Here is a 19,120-nt window from a genome sequence, read left to right on the forward strand (position 1 = left end):
TGTTAGAAAATGCTATTCAAATGTTAATATCACATCATGATATAGGCACAACATGGATCAACAAGGCAAGATATATGTAATTAGTTTGTTTGTTTTTTCTCACAAAAAAAGCCAAAAGGCAGAAGTAGTGTGTGAAAAACTAAGAGTACCCTTAATGCTTCCAGGGATTAATATGGTTAGTAGCTGCAAGATGCTGCTGATCAAACGCACTTACCATGAGCAAGTGTGACCGCCTCTGTAAATAACAGACGTTTTAGCAGTTTATGGAGTAGGCAATTCAAGGGGTTGTTAACACAATATAAATAACGAGAGACATCAGCAATGATTTTAGAGGAGCAGTTGTTGCTGCCTATCAACCTGAAAGTATTATAAGGCCATTTCCAAACAATTAGGAGGTAGTTCATTCTGCAACCAGGAAGAAGTGGACATTTACGGACAGTCGGCAGTCTTCTCAGGAGCACATGTTCCAGCAAGTTCTCTCTAAGGTCAGACTTGCAGTATTCTGAGAAATTGAAAAAAACTCCAATTGGTACGTTAAATGTCATAGTTCATGGCAGAAAACTAATAAGAAGACGGAACAAGTGTGGAATGACTGGCAGGGCAGCCTTGAGAAAGCTTATTTACAAAAGGTTGCGTTGCTTAGGTTTGCAATGTTGCCTCTGAAAAAAACACAAGACTTCTGGAACAACGGGCCACATTCACAAACAGTTCTTAAGAAAAAAAAATTGTTTCAAAATGTTTTCTCATCCTGGATAAGAACGACAATCAGGAGTGCTTACAAGTTTGAACAATATCTTCATCCCATGCCTTCTCACAAAATGGCATATTTACTGCTGCTGCTGCAAGATATTGCAGTTCGTGTTCTCTAGAACTCGGGCTTTTTGCCAACTGGAACATTTACGGGGATCTGAGGCAGGGGGGGGCATATCACAGCCGTCCAATAGCCGCGCTCTACCGTCAGTCGTGGATGCCAAAAAATACACTGGCCACACAATACATACAGTTTCTATATACTACAACTGAAGAACAAGTCGCAGGGGATATAATTCCATTGCTGGTCTTCCTAACACCGTCGGTGCAATTGACACGTGCGCAATTAAAGCATCCATTCCCATATCCGCATTCAATATGCAATTCCGCAATCAATATGACTCCATAAATGTCCAATTCATCCGCTGCTCCCATAACCACCTAATAAATGTGGTCTCTCGGTCTCAGGAGAAGCACATAACTCCTTGATCTTATAGAACGACTCCGTACGCGTGCGCCACGACCAAGGAGCAGCTGGTGACGTAGCTCATTGATACATATATTTTAATAATTACAATGTTCTACAAATGTGGTTAAAGTATTTTTAGTATGACTTATTCTATTAGGAGATCAAGAATATGCTTTGTTTAATAACACCACTGACGAACTCTCAGACTCGCCAGCTCGTTTTATTTGATCAGTTAACACGTTCACGTACACTTTTCTTAAGAACAACTTAAGAACAACTTAAGAAAGAATTTAAGGAAATACTTAAACAGATATTGGTCAATAAGGCACATTGTTCTTTGGACATACCAGATCAAAGATAAGATGTTTTTAATGTTTTAAATAACAACATTGCTTTCAGACAAAATCATCCATGTCTATTGAGTTTTCTTATACTTTTTTTTTATTAACATTAGGAGGAAATAAACTTATAAACAGAAAGAAAATCTATTTTCAATAATGTTATATTTAATCAGATCTGATCAAATCATGCTATTAGAGTACAAGTACTATCAGCACATATCTGTATTAGATTCTTTTAACATTGCTATTATTATCAACTCTGGTATATCAAGACATCCAAAACACATAAACTGCCACTAGAAAATAAAATGAGGTTTATGATAGGATAATATTGCAGTCACCACCCCCTTTAGATTTGTATTTTAACCAAAATTAAATATGGGCTCTAGTCATCCATTTCTACAATATTACAATTACCAATTAAAGCCAAACAAGTAATGTATACATGACTGGGATGTTTGGGAATTTAGACAAAGTTACTGAAACAGTGGCATGAATCCCGTTGCTCCTTGTTGTTATTTTCTTTTCCAACAGCCTGAGAGTGGCTGCTGCAGGAAGTGACAAATTTCTCGTATGGGAAATCGTACTTAACATTAGACACCTTAGGTTTCTCTCTTCCTGCTTGGTACGATGTGACAATGGATACTGCCTACCAGGAGGAAAAGTGTCTGGGACAGAGTTTATGTAAGGTCTGTCTAAACAAAGTCTTTGTTGAACTGATGTTCTGACTTATTACAAGGGAAGCATCTCACATAGATTCGGGCACATGCATATGGAAAAAAAAAAGCTTGTCAGCAGGAAAGCAGGTGTTGCTTATTCCATGCCACACAAATTTTCATGAACTGACAACAGTTTGATCAAACTTCAACGTTTGCCAGGTCAAAAGATAAAGCAATGCACCCGTAACACATACAGCCCACATCATGCATATAGCAGGATGGCAAGCATCAAGGGGGGTATGGTGCAGTCTAAAATTCAAAAACAACAAACGTGGAAAAAAAATTAAATCCACGTTGCCAGTCCATAAACACAAATGACCATGCACACGCACATTCACACCTAAGGGCCTTTCTGTGTGGAGTTGTGTATGCGTGAGCTTTCTCTGGGTACTCCGGCTGCTTCCCACCATCCAAAAGGTTAAGGTTAATTTGTCTAATTAATTAATTTTTCTAATAATTCTGTCCACTGGAATCAGTGTGGTTGTTTGTCTCGTTTGTCTCTGTGTGGCCCTGTGATGGCGACCTGTCCAAGGTGTACCGCAACTCTCGCCCGATGACTGCTGGGATAGGCTCCAGACCCCCCCGCGACCCGACCGACAGATTAAGCGGGTATGGAAAATGGATGGATGGTGCCAATGGACTGAACCATGAATTGGATTAAGCGGAATCTTCTTGCTTTCACAAGCACAGTGCAACAAGTGTTCAGCTGATAGAATTTGCTCATTCAGGCACGACATGAGGACACATTCTTGATATAGCTTGGCTACAGACAAGTGTGGAAAAAACATTTAGCACTTAAAACCTTTACTGTAACCTACGTGTCTTCCAAGAAGAGGGTAGAGTCTGAAATAACTCCCATCATGACCTCCCTCTTATTGATAATGGGAAGGTTATCTTTGCAGGAAACTCGCTCTGGATTGGGAGAGGAAGCTGGAATGAGGATGCCTTTTGTTGTTTTTTTTTTTTTCTCAAGGTCATGAAGTCTGCATTGGTGTCTATGTTAAGTCTGCTGATGAAGGTGAGAACAAAGCGCAAGTCAGTGTGTTAACAAGAACTAATTATGTTCCAGCCCTCAAAGTTGTACAGATGCCACTGCCTGAGAAAAAAGTGCATCGGAAACATGTACACCGTCAGCTTTCTGAAGAAAAGGACCTGGACTGCTGCAAGCACACTTTGAGATTTTGTGAAAATCAACTTGTATAGTTTCATAAGTTTCGTCTTCATACCTTTAACACATATTACCATACCAAATGAAAAATGTGAACATTGTATTAAAACAGCAGCTTTGTTCTTCCCTTTAAAGGTGTCGTCACTCACTAGCAAACAGAGAATATTGCCTCTCTGACCTCTAGTTTAGAATATATTTTAGGCAGAAGTGGAACTTTTATACACATGGGAAAAAATGTTAAAATAAGACTATGACATTGATAATGACTCTATAATAATTTTCTATAATAATTCGAAAACTCAGAAAAATGTTGAGAGTTTCCTCAATTATCTCAACAACAATTGTAGCTCCGTTAATTTGTTTTACACGTTTTCTAAAAAGTTTCACTGATCTTATGATTTATCCATGTAAGTGATCAGCACAAATTACAATGTGTTTCCACGGTTCCCAAGTATCAGATCGAATGAATTCGATTAACCACGGGCTTTCACTTTTATTCTACTATGAGGCCCACATTTGTAGTTTCAGCAGTATTAGGAAGGATCATGTACATTTTCCTCCAGCACCAGATTAGAATTTCATTTTGTCTTTTCTTTTGCTATTAGCTTCAGCTGATGGTTCCATCCTAACAGGTGGAAGAAGCATTCAGGTCCTTAACCTAAGCAGCAAAACTATTCTGGATGGAGTCGAGTTTAATCATCGCCAATTCAAGATATTCCACAAGATCACCGTGAGTCCTGTGAGAACAAGACTTTTGTAAAGAGTCAACTTTTCAAAACAAGCCTCTGTTCTCACCCTCATGCAATAACTTTTGTTTTCTTTTAAAGTACATATCTTAGGAAGTGGGAAAAGCTAACACATATTCTTCCAAGCTAATAAAAAAATAAATCCAAAACTACCAGATCTGAATACGCCATTCACATTAGGGCAGTTAAAGTCGTGAAATGCAGTGGAGTAAAAAGTCAAATGTCTGCTTCTTTGGTTGAAGTGCCTGCAAAGCTTCCCAAAATTGAAAAAAATTAAATAAAATTTTACCTCACGCAAAATCACACACATTTCTGAGAGAATAGATGTTCCACGGCTGATGCTTGCATGCTAAACTAAGAAGATGAGCACACTTTGTATCAGGTAAATATCTGTTTTTTGGTAAGAGGGTAAATGCTGTTATTGAAATTAATTAAAAAAGGTTAAACTATCCAACTGGATTACAGCTTTAATGTAGAGAAGAAAGAAGTGAAACGTAAAAGATCAAGACTTTGCAAAACTGTGTGTATTTAATGTGAAAGCTTACCTCGGCAAACCTGTTTTTTTTTTGGGTTATTTTTAAATTCTCTGAACTATGCTGGGGAATCGAGCTTGAGGATTGAAACGCAAATGAAAGTGTATGGCCATGCCAGGAAAGGAAAAGTCCCTATTATCTGTTGAATGTTTTTAAAACAATAAACTTTCCCTCAGGGAAACAGGATATTACAGTGTTTTCAGCTTGCTCACCTCTTCCTGTATGGACTTTACGCTTGGCAAACTGGCTCCAATTCATAAGAGGGCATGCCAAAAAAAATTTATTTTCTAAGAGCACATTAAATTAGGAAGTACAACTGTGATTTTTGATCAAATACACCCTTAAAACAAGTGAGGAGTATGAAGTAAACACTTTTTATGTCTGATCAAATTATGCTTTTACAGTCAGTGCAAACTGTAAAATGCAGAAGTGCTGCATCCAATGATCATTGAACAGATGGTTAAAGCATTATCAAGCCTTTTTACGCATCAGGATTGATATATGAAGGCAGACATCTGAGATGATATGAAGGTTTGTGGTCTTATTTTTTGTCGTCAGACCAGGTGACCTCATAGTCACCGAAGACAGTCTTCAGCTTTTCCACAGACACCGAATGGTCTGCTTTCCCAAAGGCCTGAAAATGAGCAACAGAGCACTTCCATTAGCACATAAAACATCTGAGAGGATTCAGTCTTTGACGCCCCTCCGTTCAGATGAACTTACAGTTGATTCTCCAAACACCCTCAGTTTCTTCTCCTTGCTGTTGTGCTCTATCTTCCCTCCACCGAGGCATTTACACTCCATCCCCAAGGCCTCCAGAGCCGGATTGACCTTCTCAAATATATGATCTGTAAATGATCGAGATAATACAAATCAAGGCTTTTAAACTGGGGGAGGACTAAAATCAAATAAGCAACAATCTGAAGTAATTTGGAAATATCGCACTCAGTGGAATGGTTAGTTCTATCTCTGAGCACCTGAAAGCATTATCTGCTTATTAGGCCATAGACACTGCGCGATTCAGTTCAGTTAATGTCTCGTTCTGCACGTTATTTCGAGCTCAATTGCGGTCTGGCGCACTTGATGCTCCTCTTGCAGTGAACTACAGATAGTAACTTACTGTGGTACTCTGCACTTTTTGTGCCTCGCACTATGTCTTTATGCGCATCGCCGTCTTTCGCTTTCACCCTGACCAGTATGTATTTGAAAGTTCCCTCGGGATCAATCTCAACATCGGGGACTTTAGCCAGAGCGTCGGCCATCGCGACTGTAGCTTCGCGCAAACTGCCAAAGACTCTCAGAGCGTTCAGAGATCCGCCAACCGCTCCGACAACTGGCCTTATTTAGATCAGGACGACTGTTTCCTGTCTTAAAGTGACAAATCATTTGCAGGCTTGTCAGCAGGGGTGTGCAAAGTAATGCTGCTCTCGCACGCTGGTGACCCCGCATGGCAGTGAGAGGGAAATAGTTTTCCAATTCGGCTATGAGAGGCTTTATTCCCCTCGACTATTTTGTTTTCCATAACGTCTGTATAAAGGCGTGCTAAAATGTAAAAAAAAAAAAAAAATCCTTTTTTCTTTTAAGCTTCTATCTATGCTTTATTTGTCATTTCCTACTGCCTTGACCCTCGTTGGCCATCACCATGCCGGAGGTCAAGATCTAAGCATACAAAGGTGCAGTTTCTGGCCCAACACCACTTCCTCGGACAGCAGGAAAGATGTTTTAGCCCTGATTATTTAGCCCTCTTTGCTGAATGGTCTTATTAAACTTTTATCTCTCCTGCAGCCTTGACTGTTACCAAAGGAAGTTGATGTTTGCTAAATAGAGGCAGATCCCTTTAAAAGAGGGAGAAACCTGTGCTATCATGCAAGATAAGTCAGCAACATTGAATAAGTGTTCTGATCTTTATTTATATTGTCCTGAACCATTGTCTATGTTTATTAATTAAAGTTTGAAACAAAGTGTAACCAGTGTTCAGTGTTTGTATTATTATTCCTTTAGTTCTATGCAAAAGTCTTTAGCCTCCAGTCATTTCTTTATCATTTGCTTCCAAAGATTCAGACTTTCTTGCACTCTTTTAAAGTGGTCTTGAGCAATACTTCTACAGGCTTTCTGGATGTCTTCCAAATTTTTTCCTTGAACATTGGATTCTTTTTCACCCATCTTCAGTCCAGTCCTTGAACGTGACCATTTTCAGAAGACTTTTAAACTACTTAACACTAATCTATAAATCATTCAAGCATAGAAGAAAAAAAAAGAAAAAACTATTTTAAGTTTTACCGTTGAACACCTTGTTACTGGCAGCCTGTTGCAAAGACAAACTTTATTCCCACCGCTGTGGTTGCATCTGCAAAAAAAATGACAAAGATTACACTGTTTGACAGGAATAAAGAAGCATTTTTGCACCAATAAGGTGATTCCCAAAGAGCTGTTAGCTAAAATCTTGGCATATTTTAGCAAGATGTGCAGTGTGCAAAAAAATGGAACAGTGAAGGTAAAAAGAAGTAGAAAAAAAATAAAAATAGACTAAAAATGAATGGAAGCAGCTCTTATGGAACAATGAAACCTAAAATCCACATTGCTGAAGCGGTGTGGGATCTTTTTGACAGAGAACAGAACAAAAGTCTGCCAACATCCAACTAAGAGCTCTGAAATGTTTTTCAGGAAGCCTGGAGAGCTATTCCTGAAGACTACTTAAAGAAGTTGGAAGAAATCTTGTCTAAGAATAAAGGTGCTCATACCAAATATTGACTTTCAAATTAAATAGTACACTCTGTCCTTACTTTATTTACTGTATTTCAATTTGTGTCTGCACATTTATCAGTGAATTGCAGCAGCTATTTTATGTTTACCTGGCTAGATATAAAGGAACGAGGCATGGCTCAAGACTTTTGCACGGTACTATAAACGACAGGTGATGTTATAGTTAGTATAGTATGGTTATATATATGTCGAGTAACCAAAGTACTCATGTTACTAATGTAAAGTTGTTTGTATTGGATCTCAGTTTAGTTCAGGATATTTTTTTCAAAGCTGAAACTGGGTTGCTCGTTCTTTGTATCAGTTAATTAGAGTTAATATTGTTTATCTGGGGAAGTGGTGGAGGTTGCAGGGTGTCAAGAAGCAGTACCTTGTGTCCGGTGCATTGTGCCAGAGAGGAAGGATATGAAATGTAACTTTAAAGAAAGCAGCCAGCAGGCGCCTCTGCCGCCTCACCACATAACACCTTTTCCTGTCACATTAGATTACTCATTTCTTCTTCTTGAGATGATTACACCTTAATGTTGGGATATGTTAATTCATTTTTTTTAAATTGTGAAATGTTCCAGTCCATGCATTGTCTGTTGGCACACTTTGCACCATGGATAATCATCAGACTGTCAGGAAGTTGAAACTAAAACTGTTCCAAAATGCTTGGAAAACAAGCAAAAGGCTTCCATCAGTGCATCAGTTCTTTGATTTCAGTTGTTTAAAATAAATCTACAAGCCAAGAGGGACTGAGTAGTTCTGAAAGTTCAGATAACATCTCATCAGCGCTCATTATTATTTCAAAGCTTTTAAAACTAACTGTCCTTTCCTGTTGGCATGTGGTTAGAACCTTCGCCTCCCAGCAACAGGGTTCCTGGTATGACTCCCGGCTGTGTGGAGTTAGCATGTTCTCCCTGTGTATACATAGGTTCTTTCCTGGTACTCCAGCTTCCTTCCTTGTGTCAGAATGTATTCAATTGGTCTTATTACTGTATAAATAGTTTGCGAGTTTGTCTGAAACTCAAAGGATTTCATTTTTTGATAAAATGATTTGGATGACATTGCAGATATCAAAGTCTCTCCAAAAAGAAAATATCTTGAAACCTGCGATTAAAATGGTCAAATGAATAAATGATGAAAGCATTTTGTGTTGAGAAAACAAACTATATCTGCATCTGAATCGTAAGATAGTTTAAACTGACAAAAATATAGTGCTAGAGCAGTTGCTGTGAAATATACTGACACTGCCGACAAAACTTAACTCACGTTAACAGCCAATGCTGCCCCAAAACAAAACATTTCCTTAAATTGAGATAAAAAGTAGATGTGAAGCTGTTGGGGAGGGGATGTTAAGTGGGAAATTCCACTGAAATACCAAAGTGGGATGAGAGCTTCCTGGAAACTTGGAACGGGTCAGAGAAGTGTATAAAAGCAGCCCGGTCAGCACATAAAACTCATTACATCCTTACACACAGACGCTGTGACTAAAACTCTACAAGTCTCTTGCAGCTCATCACACCTAACGCTTAAAATGGTGAGTGTTTAAGTGGCATTTTTAAATGCCTTTCTATTCAGCTTTAGATTATGGTCAGTGACTGATAGAGTACCATCAATCTGTCTTTGATTGTGATTTTTATTGGAATTCTGCTTTGGGTTGATTTTAGGCCAATGGATATAAGATCTCTACCTCGTGGATCCACTCGTGTCTTCTTTGCTCATGTATGTAAATCTAATACAAACAGAATCAGATGTGTCACACTTTTAACATTGAGAACTAAATGGAATATTTAAATCCATTCTTACTGATCCACCATCTAATACGCATCTGTGTGCTCTATCTTCAGTGCTTTGCATGTGGTCCGGTGTAGAGTGCTGGTCTTACTTCCACTCAGACACCAAGATGGGCTGGGAAAAAGCTAGAAGCTGGTGCAGGGAGCACTACACAGACATGGTTGCAATTCAGAACAAGGCGGAGATTGAGCATCTGAACACCTGGCTGCCCCCGAAAAAAGGCTACTACTGGATTGGGATCCGCAAGATCAATGATGTCTGGACCTGGGTGGGGACCAACAAGACTCTGACAGAAGAAGCAACCAACTGGGCAAAAGACGAACCAAACAATGGCCACAACGGACCAAGCATTGGAAAATCTGAGGATTGTGTGGAGATGTACATTAAAAGGACTGAGCAGACAGGAAAGTGGAATGATGAGTGGTGCGAGAAACCGAAGACCGCCCTGTGCTACTCAGGTAAGAAATTATAACTGTCCAAGTTTACTTGTCTTTCTTAATTATCACATAATCCCTTGATCTTACAACTTGAAGAATTTGTCAATAAGCTGATTTGACCATACGTCATTTTTACAGCTGCCTGCAAAAATGACTCTTGCCTCTATGGGGAATGTGTCGAAACCATCAACAGCCACAAGTGTGTCTGCTCTCCAGGCTTTTATGGAGAGAAGTGCGAGCAAGGTAAGAAAATATTAACATATTTCCAATCTAAATTAATATTATTTTGTACTTTACAAGGCTTTACATCTAATTGTGTCCTGTTTTCTTTGCAGTTGTGAAATGCAGCAAAGAAGAGGTGATCATCCCAGATAAAGGAAGTGTAAATTGTACACATACATTTGGAAATTTCTCCTATGACTCCTTGTGCCAATATTCCTGTGAGAAGGGATACCGCTCAAGTACACCAAGACCTCTGAGATGCACCGCCACGGGAAATTGGTCAGAGCAGCCTCCTACATGTGAATGTGAGTTTTAACTCAGTAGATGAAAAGATGTTACAATGACTACTATTATTGTGATTTCAAGTGCTCACACTCTAAGCCGCCAAGATGAATCATCACACTGATGAGTCTTGTTTTATCTTATATTTTGTCCCATTTTCTACAGTGGTTCAGTGTCAGCAGCTGTTCCCTCCTCTTCAAGGATCTCTGGAGTGCTCTAGTCCTCTTGGCCCCTTCAGCTACCGCTCAACCTGTGTCTTCACCTGTAATGAAGGATATGAGCTTGACAGTTTCCCGTCTAATACTCTGCAATGTGAATCATCAGGAAACTGGAATGCCTCAAAGCCATCTTGCGTCGGTAAGGCCATATATTTTGTTTTTGCTTTTAAATCATTTGTGTGACTGAATGAAAAGCTTCGGTTGACCTCTTTTGTTTGTTGGAAAAAAAATTTTTTTTTCCATTTTCCTTTAATTTAATTTTCATTTAATTTTGCATGTGAGTGTTGTAAAGGGGAACGTTTACATAATAGCTTGATGAAAGAAATAGATAGATGAAAGTAAGAAAAAAACAAACGTTTCTTTTAACCCTTTTTTTGCTGCTCTCTGCTCTGCAGCTGTCCAGTGTCCTGCTCTCCAAGATCTAGAGAATGGTGTTGTTAGCTGTGACAGTGACTCAGAATTGAGGTTCAGCTATGGAAAGACCTGCAGCTTCAGCTGTGTTTCTGGTTACCGTCTGGCGGGACCAAGCAGTGTCTCATGCTCATCAGCAGCTGAGTGGAGTGAGCAGATGCCACGCTGTGAAGGTGAGAGAACACTTTAAGTATAATCAAGCCACCCTGCATGCACAAAGAATACTCTTTACTCATTGTGCATTTCAAATGTTTCTGTTGCAGCCATCACTTGTCAGAATCCAGAGGGAGAAGGCCACCTCATCGCCGACTGCAGCAAACCCTTGACTGGGCTGCGACCGAACTCCACCTGTAGCTTCAGCTGTGAAGCAGGCTTTGAACTGCAGGGATCGACCACCACAAGGTGTTCTGAGGGTGGCCAGTGGAATGAGGCCATACCCATCTGCAAAGGTATGGAAGCCCATTTTTACATGAGTTTGTCCTTTCACTGTTTACTCCGCCTTTTACTTTCCCCATTATCTATTTGCACCTATGTGCTGCACAATAACTTCTAATTCATCTTAGATTTTTTTCTTACCTTATGTTTTCTCATTACTGGGTCTTATATCTGCCATTATGATAAAGCTATTTTGTATGTGGGTGTTGTAAAGGGGAACATTTACATAATAGCTTGATGAAAGAAATAGATAGATGAAAGTAAAAAAAAAACAAACGATTCTTTTAACCCTTTTTTTGCTGCTCTCTGCTCTGCAGCTGTCCGGTGCCCTGCTCTCCAAGATCTAGAGAATGGTGTTGTTAGCTGTGACAGTGACACAGAATTGAGGTTCAGCTATGGAAAGACCTGCAGCTTCAGCTGTGTTTCTGGTTACCGTCTGGCGGGACCAAGCAGTGTCTCATGCTCATCAGCAGCTGAGTGGAGTGAGCAGATGCCACGCTGTGAAGGTGAGAGAACACTTTAAGTATAATCAAGCCACCTTGCATGCAAAAAGAATACTCTTTACTCATTGTGCATTTCAAATGTTTCTGTTGCAGCCATCACTTGTCAGAATCCAGAGGGAGAAGGCCACCTCATCGCCGACTGCAGCAAACCCTTGACTGAGCTGCGACCGAACTCCACCTGTAGCTTCAGCTGTGAAGCAGGCTTTGAACTGCAGGGTTCGACCACCACTATGTGTTCTGAGGGTGGCCAGTGGAATGAGGCCATACCCACCTGCAAAGGTATGGAAAACCCATTAAACAGGAGATTTTTGTGTTGTAGTGCTTTATTTCCCTGATGAAAAGCTCACAATCAGTAATTTATCACCACTGAAGTAAGATCTCTTCTTTGATATGTGATGTCACATTATCCTTTCCAACAGCTGTGAGATGCCTGCTGCTTGAGGATCCTGAAAACGGCCGTATCAACTGCTCAAACAGGGAGCTAGTTTTCAACACTCAGTGCTCCTTCACATGTGATCAAGATTATTCACTGGATGGACATGAACTGCTGACCTGTGATCGTAATGGCAGTTGGTCTGGAAAGAAACCCACGTGTCAAGGTAAAAGAAGCAAACAAACAAAAAGTACCAAACGTGAGAAGAACTTTAAACTCAAGAGTCTAACGTGTGAAATACAAATTTGAGTTAAAAGATGATTTCATAATCTTTCTACAGCTCCTTCGGCTTCTACTGTCATTACCACCAGTGTGACAGCAGGTGCCACAGCCTTGGCCTCTGGTTTGTCCATGGCCATGTGGGTCTTGAAACGACTGAGGAGCAAATCATCCAACTTTGAGTTGAACAGGTATGGTGAGCAAACATTTTAGGATCATCATTTTAAAATCAACTTTTTAAGTTTGGTAAAACTGCAGTGCTCATCCTCTTCTGTTTTTGGTTTATGTTGCAGCAACTCAGACCTAGAGAATCCTCCACAGATCTACAAAAACAGCACAGAAAACCTCGTATAGATAAACAGGACAAATAAAAGACAGGACAAATTTCTGCAGGACGTATGCAATATTAATGTGTGACATGTATGTGAATCCTGTGAGAGAAAAATGTTGTATTGTTTTCCTAAATGTAACAAAGAATGTGCTCCAAGATCACTATGGTTATTTTTTTTCGCCAAATGAATATTTCCTCCCAGTGGGAGTTTAATATTGAACATATTGTTCTATAGTTCAAGAATAACTGGTTGCTGTCAATGTTGTATAATGCTGTAGGTGCATAACTGTAGGTCTGAATTACTGTGAATAATCATTTTGACTATAGTATTTATCTATATTTATTCATTAAACCTAATGTTTAAAGCAGTATTGACTTTACTCCAAATAAATCTGATTGATCTGCAAGTGTACATGTTTGTATCTGCACACAATTCTAATAAACATTGCTAAATAAAAAGTTCAAGCTGTCATTTAGTTATTATTTATTATCTCATAGCATCTTGACATTGAAATATGTCAGTTGTGTTACCACAATAAGTGCAAAAGTTCAACCAAGAAGGTTCAGCCGCCTTTAATGGCTCAGACATCGACTCTCAAACAACACCCACCTATTTCCACGCTTTCAGCTGTGACATGTTTCCTGACACTGCAAAACAGTGTGCTTTTTCAGGAGTCTGAGATGAACATTTTTCTAAAATAGCCCATGTCTGCCTTTTTCACCCGATTGTTACAAAGGCCAGAGCAGAGCAGAGCACATAGGGTTGAAGAAGTGTATTGCTGTGATGATCTCTTTCCCAGGTCACCAACGTTGTTTGTTTAACAGTTAGTGTGATGTGTGTCAGCACTTTTGTGAGACCAGATAATTATCTTATATCAGGCTAAAGGTGAAAGTGCAGGCTTTGTGTCTTTAAAACTCATCATTTAAAAAATTTAACTCCACTTGAAAAGAACAGGATACTACTAAACACTAACAATACTGTAGGGAACTTATCCCAGCTACAAGTTAAATAATTAATCTAATGTTGTGTGAAGCAGGCTCCACATTTTTGGCAAGACAAGACCTTTAACGGTGGAGTCAATTCTAAGCACCCCAACCTGGACAAAGTTTGTGCTACTGAGAAAATCTAAGAGAGTAGAAGATCAGATGATCTCCAAAAGACATGTAGCTAAAGATAAAATATCCCTTTCAACATTTTTAATAATATAAAAGTATTTTTTTTGTTCTGACAACAGAGAAAGAAAAGGAAAAAAAGAGTCATGCAAAAGTCTCCCAATGCAAATTGAGCTCCCAATTAAGTTTTGTCAATGCCTCACACCTTCATTTTGAAGTAAGTTTTAGGGGTCCTTCACAGCAATCATTAGGAAATGTTACACGATGCAGATTTCAAGTTTTATATTGTAATTACCTTGACTTCTTGTAATAGCAATTAGTCATATACTCCTTCAAGCAGCTGCCAAGCTATCTGAAATTTATTCCCATGAGGCAGAAGGAGGCTAAAAGCTTTTTCAGGTTGATGTTTCCTCTGTTTGTAGTATAATTTAACAAATTGCAGTAAAAATGAACAGCAAAGGTCACTAGTTGACATTGGATAGGAATGTATCATTAACACAAGTTTGACGTCCTGATTTTATTTTTTTAGCCTGCTCCTTATCTGAGATTGCCTTGGGCTGGACATATCGCTATTCAAAGGAAACATTGAACTGGACCCAGGCCAGAGAGTTGTGCCAGCCCCAAGTTGGTAATCATTCATCATTCATGAGCTCCAAAAGGACCCAACTACAGTCACGGCACAGTTTTGTGTAGAGATCTATGTAAACACAGGGCCGGGGAATGGCAACTGGCATTTCCCTGTTTCACATCATGTGTAAGAGAATCATGTCAGAAGGCCAAAAGGCTTTGAGAGAGACAGGTGCCATACAAGTAAAGAGAGAGCCCCTGAGAAAATATGAATAAGAATCTGAAGCTTGACATGAAATAGTTAGCAGTAGAAAGAAATAGAAAGAAAAATAGAAAGAAATCCACCCTACTACCATCCTTAAAATCCAGCTCTCAGTTGAACAGGTCAAAACTTCAGCTTTTAGATTTTTCTAAAACTGCCGTGCTCACCTTGTTCCATGTTTTGCTTTTTGCAGCAACACGTACAAATCGGAGCCTCCACAGGTCTACAAAAACAGCAATGACAGCCTACTATAGAGACAAAATACATCACTCATTTTAAAAGACATGCAATACTAATAGGGGCAACACAACTGACAAATGTGTAAAGCAGGTTCACCTGATATATCAGAACTGTCGTGTGAGAAGATTGTCTTACACATGTATTTCATCCCAGTGGGAGTTTTATTTATCGAACAATTCGTTTTACGGCTTTGTGAACGTGCTGGAAAGGTGACACTGTTCATGTTACATAACCTTGTGGTTGGATAACCTTGTGGTGTCACCTAAAAACTGTGAATAATGAATAATATTTTGACAACAGGATTTATCTCCTATTCTTTTAACAGATTCTCTATGTTCTAAGCGATGCTGACTTTTACTCAAAATATCATCACGTGTATCCGTATCTGTGCATGCCACAGATTCAAATTTCTAGCTGCGCTTTTAATCATCACTCACATAACTGCATCTTGACTGTATGTCAGTTGTGTCACCACAATAAACACAAAAGTACAAGCAACAAGGTTCAGTCACACTTGATGACTATATTCCCACACTTTCAGCTGTGACATTTTCACTGACACTGAAAAATAAGAGGGACCTTTTTCTAAAATAGCCCATATATCTTGTCTGCCTTTTTCACCCAATCGTTCCAAAGGTCAGAACAGAGCACAGCTCAAGAACAATGAGAGGTATGAAGGTACAACAGGTCATGAACCCTATTTCAACAAGGGAAGTTGGTGTCTTCTTTGTCAGCTCTTTCATGGGACCAGAAAAATATCTTATATAAGACTAAAGGTGAAAGCACAGGCTTTGTCTCTATATAACTTGTCTTTTTAAACGCTTGACTCCTCATACATTGTCCTAACATTTACAAATCAAGTGTCCTCTAAGCAGCTGATAAACATTCTCAAAACTAAAATAAATGAAGCCCAGTAATTGGCAAGAACTGGTAGTTACCAAAAACAGTGTAGGTTGAGTAGAAGAACATTTTCTGGAAGAACTGCTCATTGTTAGAGAGGTAAATTAAACCCCTGATGCAACGTTCTACTGTGCAAGAATCATAAGATAAAAAATCTTCACTGCATTTTCACTACAAAATGCAGAGGCAAAGGTTTGCCAACGAGCATCTACAGTATCCTGGTGGATTATGGAACTCATATGCAAACTAATGAAGATGAAATTGAACCTTTCAGGCTGCAATCCCCAAACGGGTTTGGATGAAAGAAGGTTTCAGAATTTTGTGAAAAGAGCAAAGCCTTTCTGTAAAGCCTTTTGTGTTCACATTGCATCAAGTAGCAGATCAGATAAAGCAGATACAGCACCTCTGAATCCACCTTTAGCAGAAACGGGTGGAATTCCCCTAAAGGTTTATACTAGTGAATCACGTCCTACAATCGTCCAGCAAATCATTCATCACCTCTATTCAGTTCGTATCATAAACATCCAAGTATTCTATGATAATGCTGGACAAACTTGCCAGAGAGAAGCTATAAAACACACTGATCCCTTGCTGCACCAAACTAAAATGCATTCATTTCAGACTGCTGTGGTATAACCTTTTATGTTTGGCACGTTTAGAGAAGGAAAGATTCTGAAACTGAAATACCACATGTCGGTAAGTGAGAAATATGTTATTTTCTTACATATTGTGATTTTGTTAGATGATTGTCCTACATACTAACTATTGCAACAGTTTTTCTTAAAACAGGCAACAAGTTGCTCCCTGAAGATGAAGTGGGCTGTAATTATTATCCTTGGTGGGTTTTACTTTTAACACAGTGGCTAAATCTGCAGTTGCTGGCAGATGATTAGCTGACATGAATTATCACACTTTTGTCTCCTGAACATTTTAGGTTGCTCTGTAGCTGAGACTACCCTGGGCTGGACTTATCATCACTCGTTGAACACGCTGAACTGGAAACAGGCCAGAGAGTGGTGCCAGACAAATTTCACGGACATGGTGGTGATCCGAAACCAGAGCGAAAATGACTATCTGGTCTCCTGGCTCCCAAACAGAACCGGCACCCCGTATTACTGGATTGGAATCACCAAAGAACACCCAAATGATTCTTGGACATGGATTGGGAATAACAGCACATGGATCGGTAATCGTTCATGGGCCCCAAATGAGCCCAACAACAATCACAGCACAGAGTTTTGTGTAGAGATCTACGTCAACACAAACTCAAATCGGGGGCAGTGGAATGATGAGAAATGTTCCAATGAAAAATACGCAGTTTGTTATGAAGGTGTGTGAAGCTAACTGTTTTGATTAGTCCTCTGGTTGTTCGTCCAAAGAAAAACAAGTAAAAAGTTTCAAAAGTGATAGAGGATTTTTCTTTACAGCACAATGCAATGCGACGTCATGTGAAAGGGGAAGATGCCAGGAGGTCATAAACAGCACAACCTGCCTCTGTGAGCCTGGGTTTGAGGGTGACAGGTGCCAAACACGTGAGGAGAGAGCTTTTTACAACATCACAATCACAATAGTAAACTGTATCAAGAATAATGGACAGATTTACTGAAATTTATCATAATTTGGAGGGATTTGTGAGACAGTGGATTATATGTAGAGGAAATTGCTCAGCAAGGTCAGATTTGAATAGTTAAAGTTGAAAGATGGCAAAGAGCCAAACTGTAGTAGATCTCATTAGAAATAAATATGTCTGGCCTATTTGCTATCTTTTACCACACACTATCCTCTGCATTGTTCACAAACTCAAGCTGCTCCTCTTCAGAACATTAGATCCTGCATCTGTTTCCTTTATTTCCTGAGATCTAACTGAGGATCACTGTAAAAAAAAAAGGCTGAATGAGCTTGCATACGCTTTTTTTTAGGACATTATAAGATGTTTCATAACTGTATTTATGTTTAACCTTCTTACCCCAGCTGTGAAATGCCCTCGTTCGTATCAGCCTGATGATGGATACCTTATCTGTTCAAAAGGAAATGGGACATTCAACACAACATGTCAATTTAAATGCCATGGTTTCCTTGTTATTGGTTTATCAGAAGTTACCTGTGAGGCTACCGGGGAATGGAAAGGCCCCAGACCTGTTTGTTCAAGTAAGTATGGGAATGCTAAAGTTTAATTAGAGTTGAGAATAACCATTTAAACTTCAACCAGTCATGTAATATGTTGTCTCTCTGCATGGATTCTACTGCTAATGACATATTATAAATCATCATCATCATAGGACGCAACCCATCCTGTTATAGTCTGTGTAACTGCAGAATAAAGTTTGTTGTATTTCATTTTCTCAGGCTATAAACAGGCTCTGTTGGCTGTAGCTGGGTGTGGAGCTTTGTCTTCCTTCTTCTGCATCTGTTTCTGCTGTATAAAACACAGGAAAAGTGAGTGTTTCTCAGTTGTGCTTTGCGGAAATCAAAAATGCTATGAATTCTTATTGCCACATATTTGATCCGTTGTTCTATTCTTTTCACTCAGGAAAGAAAATTACCCAAGAAAGGTCAGTGTTGAAATTCAACATTTGTGCAAAATCACTCCACCCTTTCATATTCTGTATGGCTTCTAGCAAGTTTAAACAAAGGAAGATATTGCTTGTCATTCATAGGCAGCCAGAAGATGCAACAAGTCCACCCAGTGATGTGAACGGATGAGCGACAAGAGGGCCTCACAAATGTCGAATCATAAATTCTAGAAGAACCCTAATTGTATGCACATATTTCGTACTTACACTGTTTGATAAGTAAAAAAATAACACTATCTGACTGAATATATTTTATTTAGCTTTATCAAGTATGCCATATGATAAAGGTTACATTAGGTCATAGATGCAAATTATGTTTGTGCATAGAGAATAGAATAGAATAAAATAAAATAAAATAAAATAAAATAAAATAAAATAAAATAAAATAAAATAAAATAAAATAAAATAAAATAAAATAAAATAAAATAAAATAAAATGGAATAGAGAAATACTCTATTTATCCCCCAGTGGGGGAAATTCAAAAATGTAATATTTTGTCATGAAAAAGTGCGTGTAAACTTAAGCACTGGAGTTTCATCAATGTGGATTTTGTTTCTAAATAAGTGTGATTAAACTGAAATAAATTCTAAATGCTTTTACAAGTGTTTGTGAGCGTGTCTGTGAGCGTGTTCAAATGACATTTGGTTGGTTGAGTTCCACCCTTCCTCACAGGAAACAATTGAAGAAGTAGCATTACAAAACTGGTAAC

General features: G+C 38.9%; 3 protein-coding genes across 3 annotated transcripts; 2 read left to right on the forward strand and 1 right to left on the reverse strand.

The window, feature by feature from the left end:
* Positions 1 to 5,081: 5,081 nt before the first annotated feature.
* Positions 5,082 to 6,095, reverse strand: LOC140311316 (14 kDa phosphohistidine phosphatase). Its single transcript, XM_072388702.1, has 3 exons — positions 5,847 to 6,095; positions 5,450 to 5,574; positions 5,082 to 5,360 (listed from the first exon to the last, which is right to left on the reverse strand). Exons 1-3 carry the CDS (start codon positions 5,986 to 5,988, stop codon positions 5,268 to 5,270), a joined length of 360 nt encoding a protein of 119 aa, XP_072244803.1. The 5' UTR covers positions 5,989 to 6,095; the 3' UTR covers positions 5,082 to 5,267.
* Positions 6,096 to 9,313: 3,218 nt separating this feature from the next.
* Positions 9,314 to 13,086, forward strand: sele (selectin E). Its single transcript, XM_072389635.1, has 11 exons — positions 9,314 to 9,723; positions 9,841 to 9,945; positions 10,038 to 10,229; positions 10,372 to 10,563; positions 10,820 to 11,008; positions 11,099 to 11,284; positions 11,588 to 11,776; positions 11,867 to 12,052; positions 12,193 to 12,372; positions 12,487 to 12,616; positions 12,719 to 13,086. Exons 1-11 carry the CDS (start codon positions 9,327 to 9,329, stop codon positions 12,777 to 12,779), a joined length of 2,007 nt encoding a protein of 668 aa, XP_072245736.1. The 5' UTR covers positions 9,314 to 9,326; the 3' UTR covers positions 12,780 to 13,086.
* Positions 13,087 to 16,639: 3,553 nt separating this feature from the next.
* On the forward strand, positions 16,640 to 18,733 carry LOC140311997 (E-selectin-like). The gene is made up of 7 exons (XM_072389634.1): positions 16,640 to 16,676; positions 16,773 to 17,168; positions 17,266 to 17,370; positions 17,810 to 17,986; positions 18,185 to 18,274; positions 18,369 to 18,390; positions 18,496 to 18,733. Exons 1-7 carry the CDS (start codon positions 16,649 to 16,651, stop codon positions 18,539 to 18,541), a joined length of 864 nt encoding a protein of 287 aa, XP_072245735.1. The 5' UTR covers positions 16,640 to 16,648; the 3' UTR covers positions 18,542 to 18,733.
* Positions 18,734 to 19,120: the final 387 nt, after the last annotated feature.

This window comes from Leuresthes tenuis, unplaced genomic scaffold, assembly GCF_036924035.1.
Source record: "Leuresthes tenuis unplaced genomic scaffold, fLeuTen1.0.hap1 SCAF_7, whole genome shotgun sequence".
Lineage (NCBI taxonomy): Eukaryota > Metazoa > Chordata > Actinopteri > Atheriniformes > Atherinopsidae > Leuresthes > Leuresthes tenuis.

Bases quoted from the DNA above. Each gene is read 5' to 3' on its own strand.
- LOC140311316 (XM_072388702.1), bottom strand. From the start codon at position 5,988: ATGGCCGACGCTCTGGCTAAAGTCCCCGATGTTGAGATTGATCCCGAG. The intron at 5,575-5,846 runs GTAAGTTACTAT...GATCATTTACAG, and splicing joins AAAAAGTGCAGAGTACCACA to ATCATATATTTGAGAAGGTC. The intron at 5,361-5,449 runs GTAAGTTCATCT...GCTCATTTTCAG, and splicing joins GGGTGTTTGGAGAATCAACT to GCCTTTGGGAAAGCAGACCA.
- sele (XM_072389635.1), top strand. From the start codon at position 9,327: ATGTGGTCCGGTGTAGAGTGCTGGTCTTACTTCCACTCAGACACCAAG. The intron at 10,230-10,371 runs GTGAGTTTTAAC...CATTTTCTACAG, and splicing joins GCAGCCTCCTACATGTGAAT to TGGTTCAGTGTCAGCAGCTG. The intron at 12,053-12,192 runs GTATGGAAAACC...CCTTTCCAACAG, and splicing joins GGCCATACCCACCTGCAAAG to CTGTGAGATGCCTGCTGCTT.
- LOC140311997 (XM_072389634.1), top strand. From the start codon at position 16,649: ATGAAGTGGGCTGTAATTATTATCCTTG. The intron at 17,169-17,265 runs GTGTGTGAAGCT...TTTTCTTTACAG, and splicing joins ATACGCAGTTTGTTATGAAG to CACAATGCAATGCGACGTCA. The intron at 18,391-18,495 runs GTCAGTGTTGAA...TGTCATTCATAG, and splicing joins AAGAAAATTACCCAAGAAAG to GCAGCCAGAAGATGCAACAA.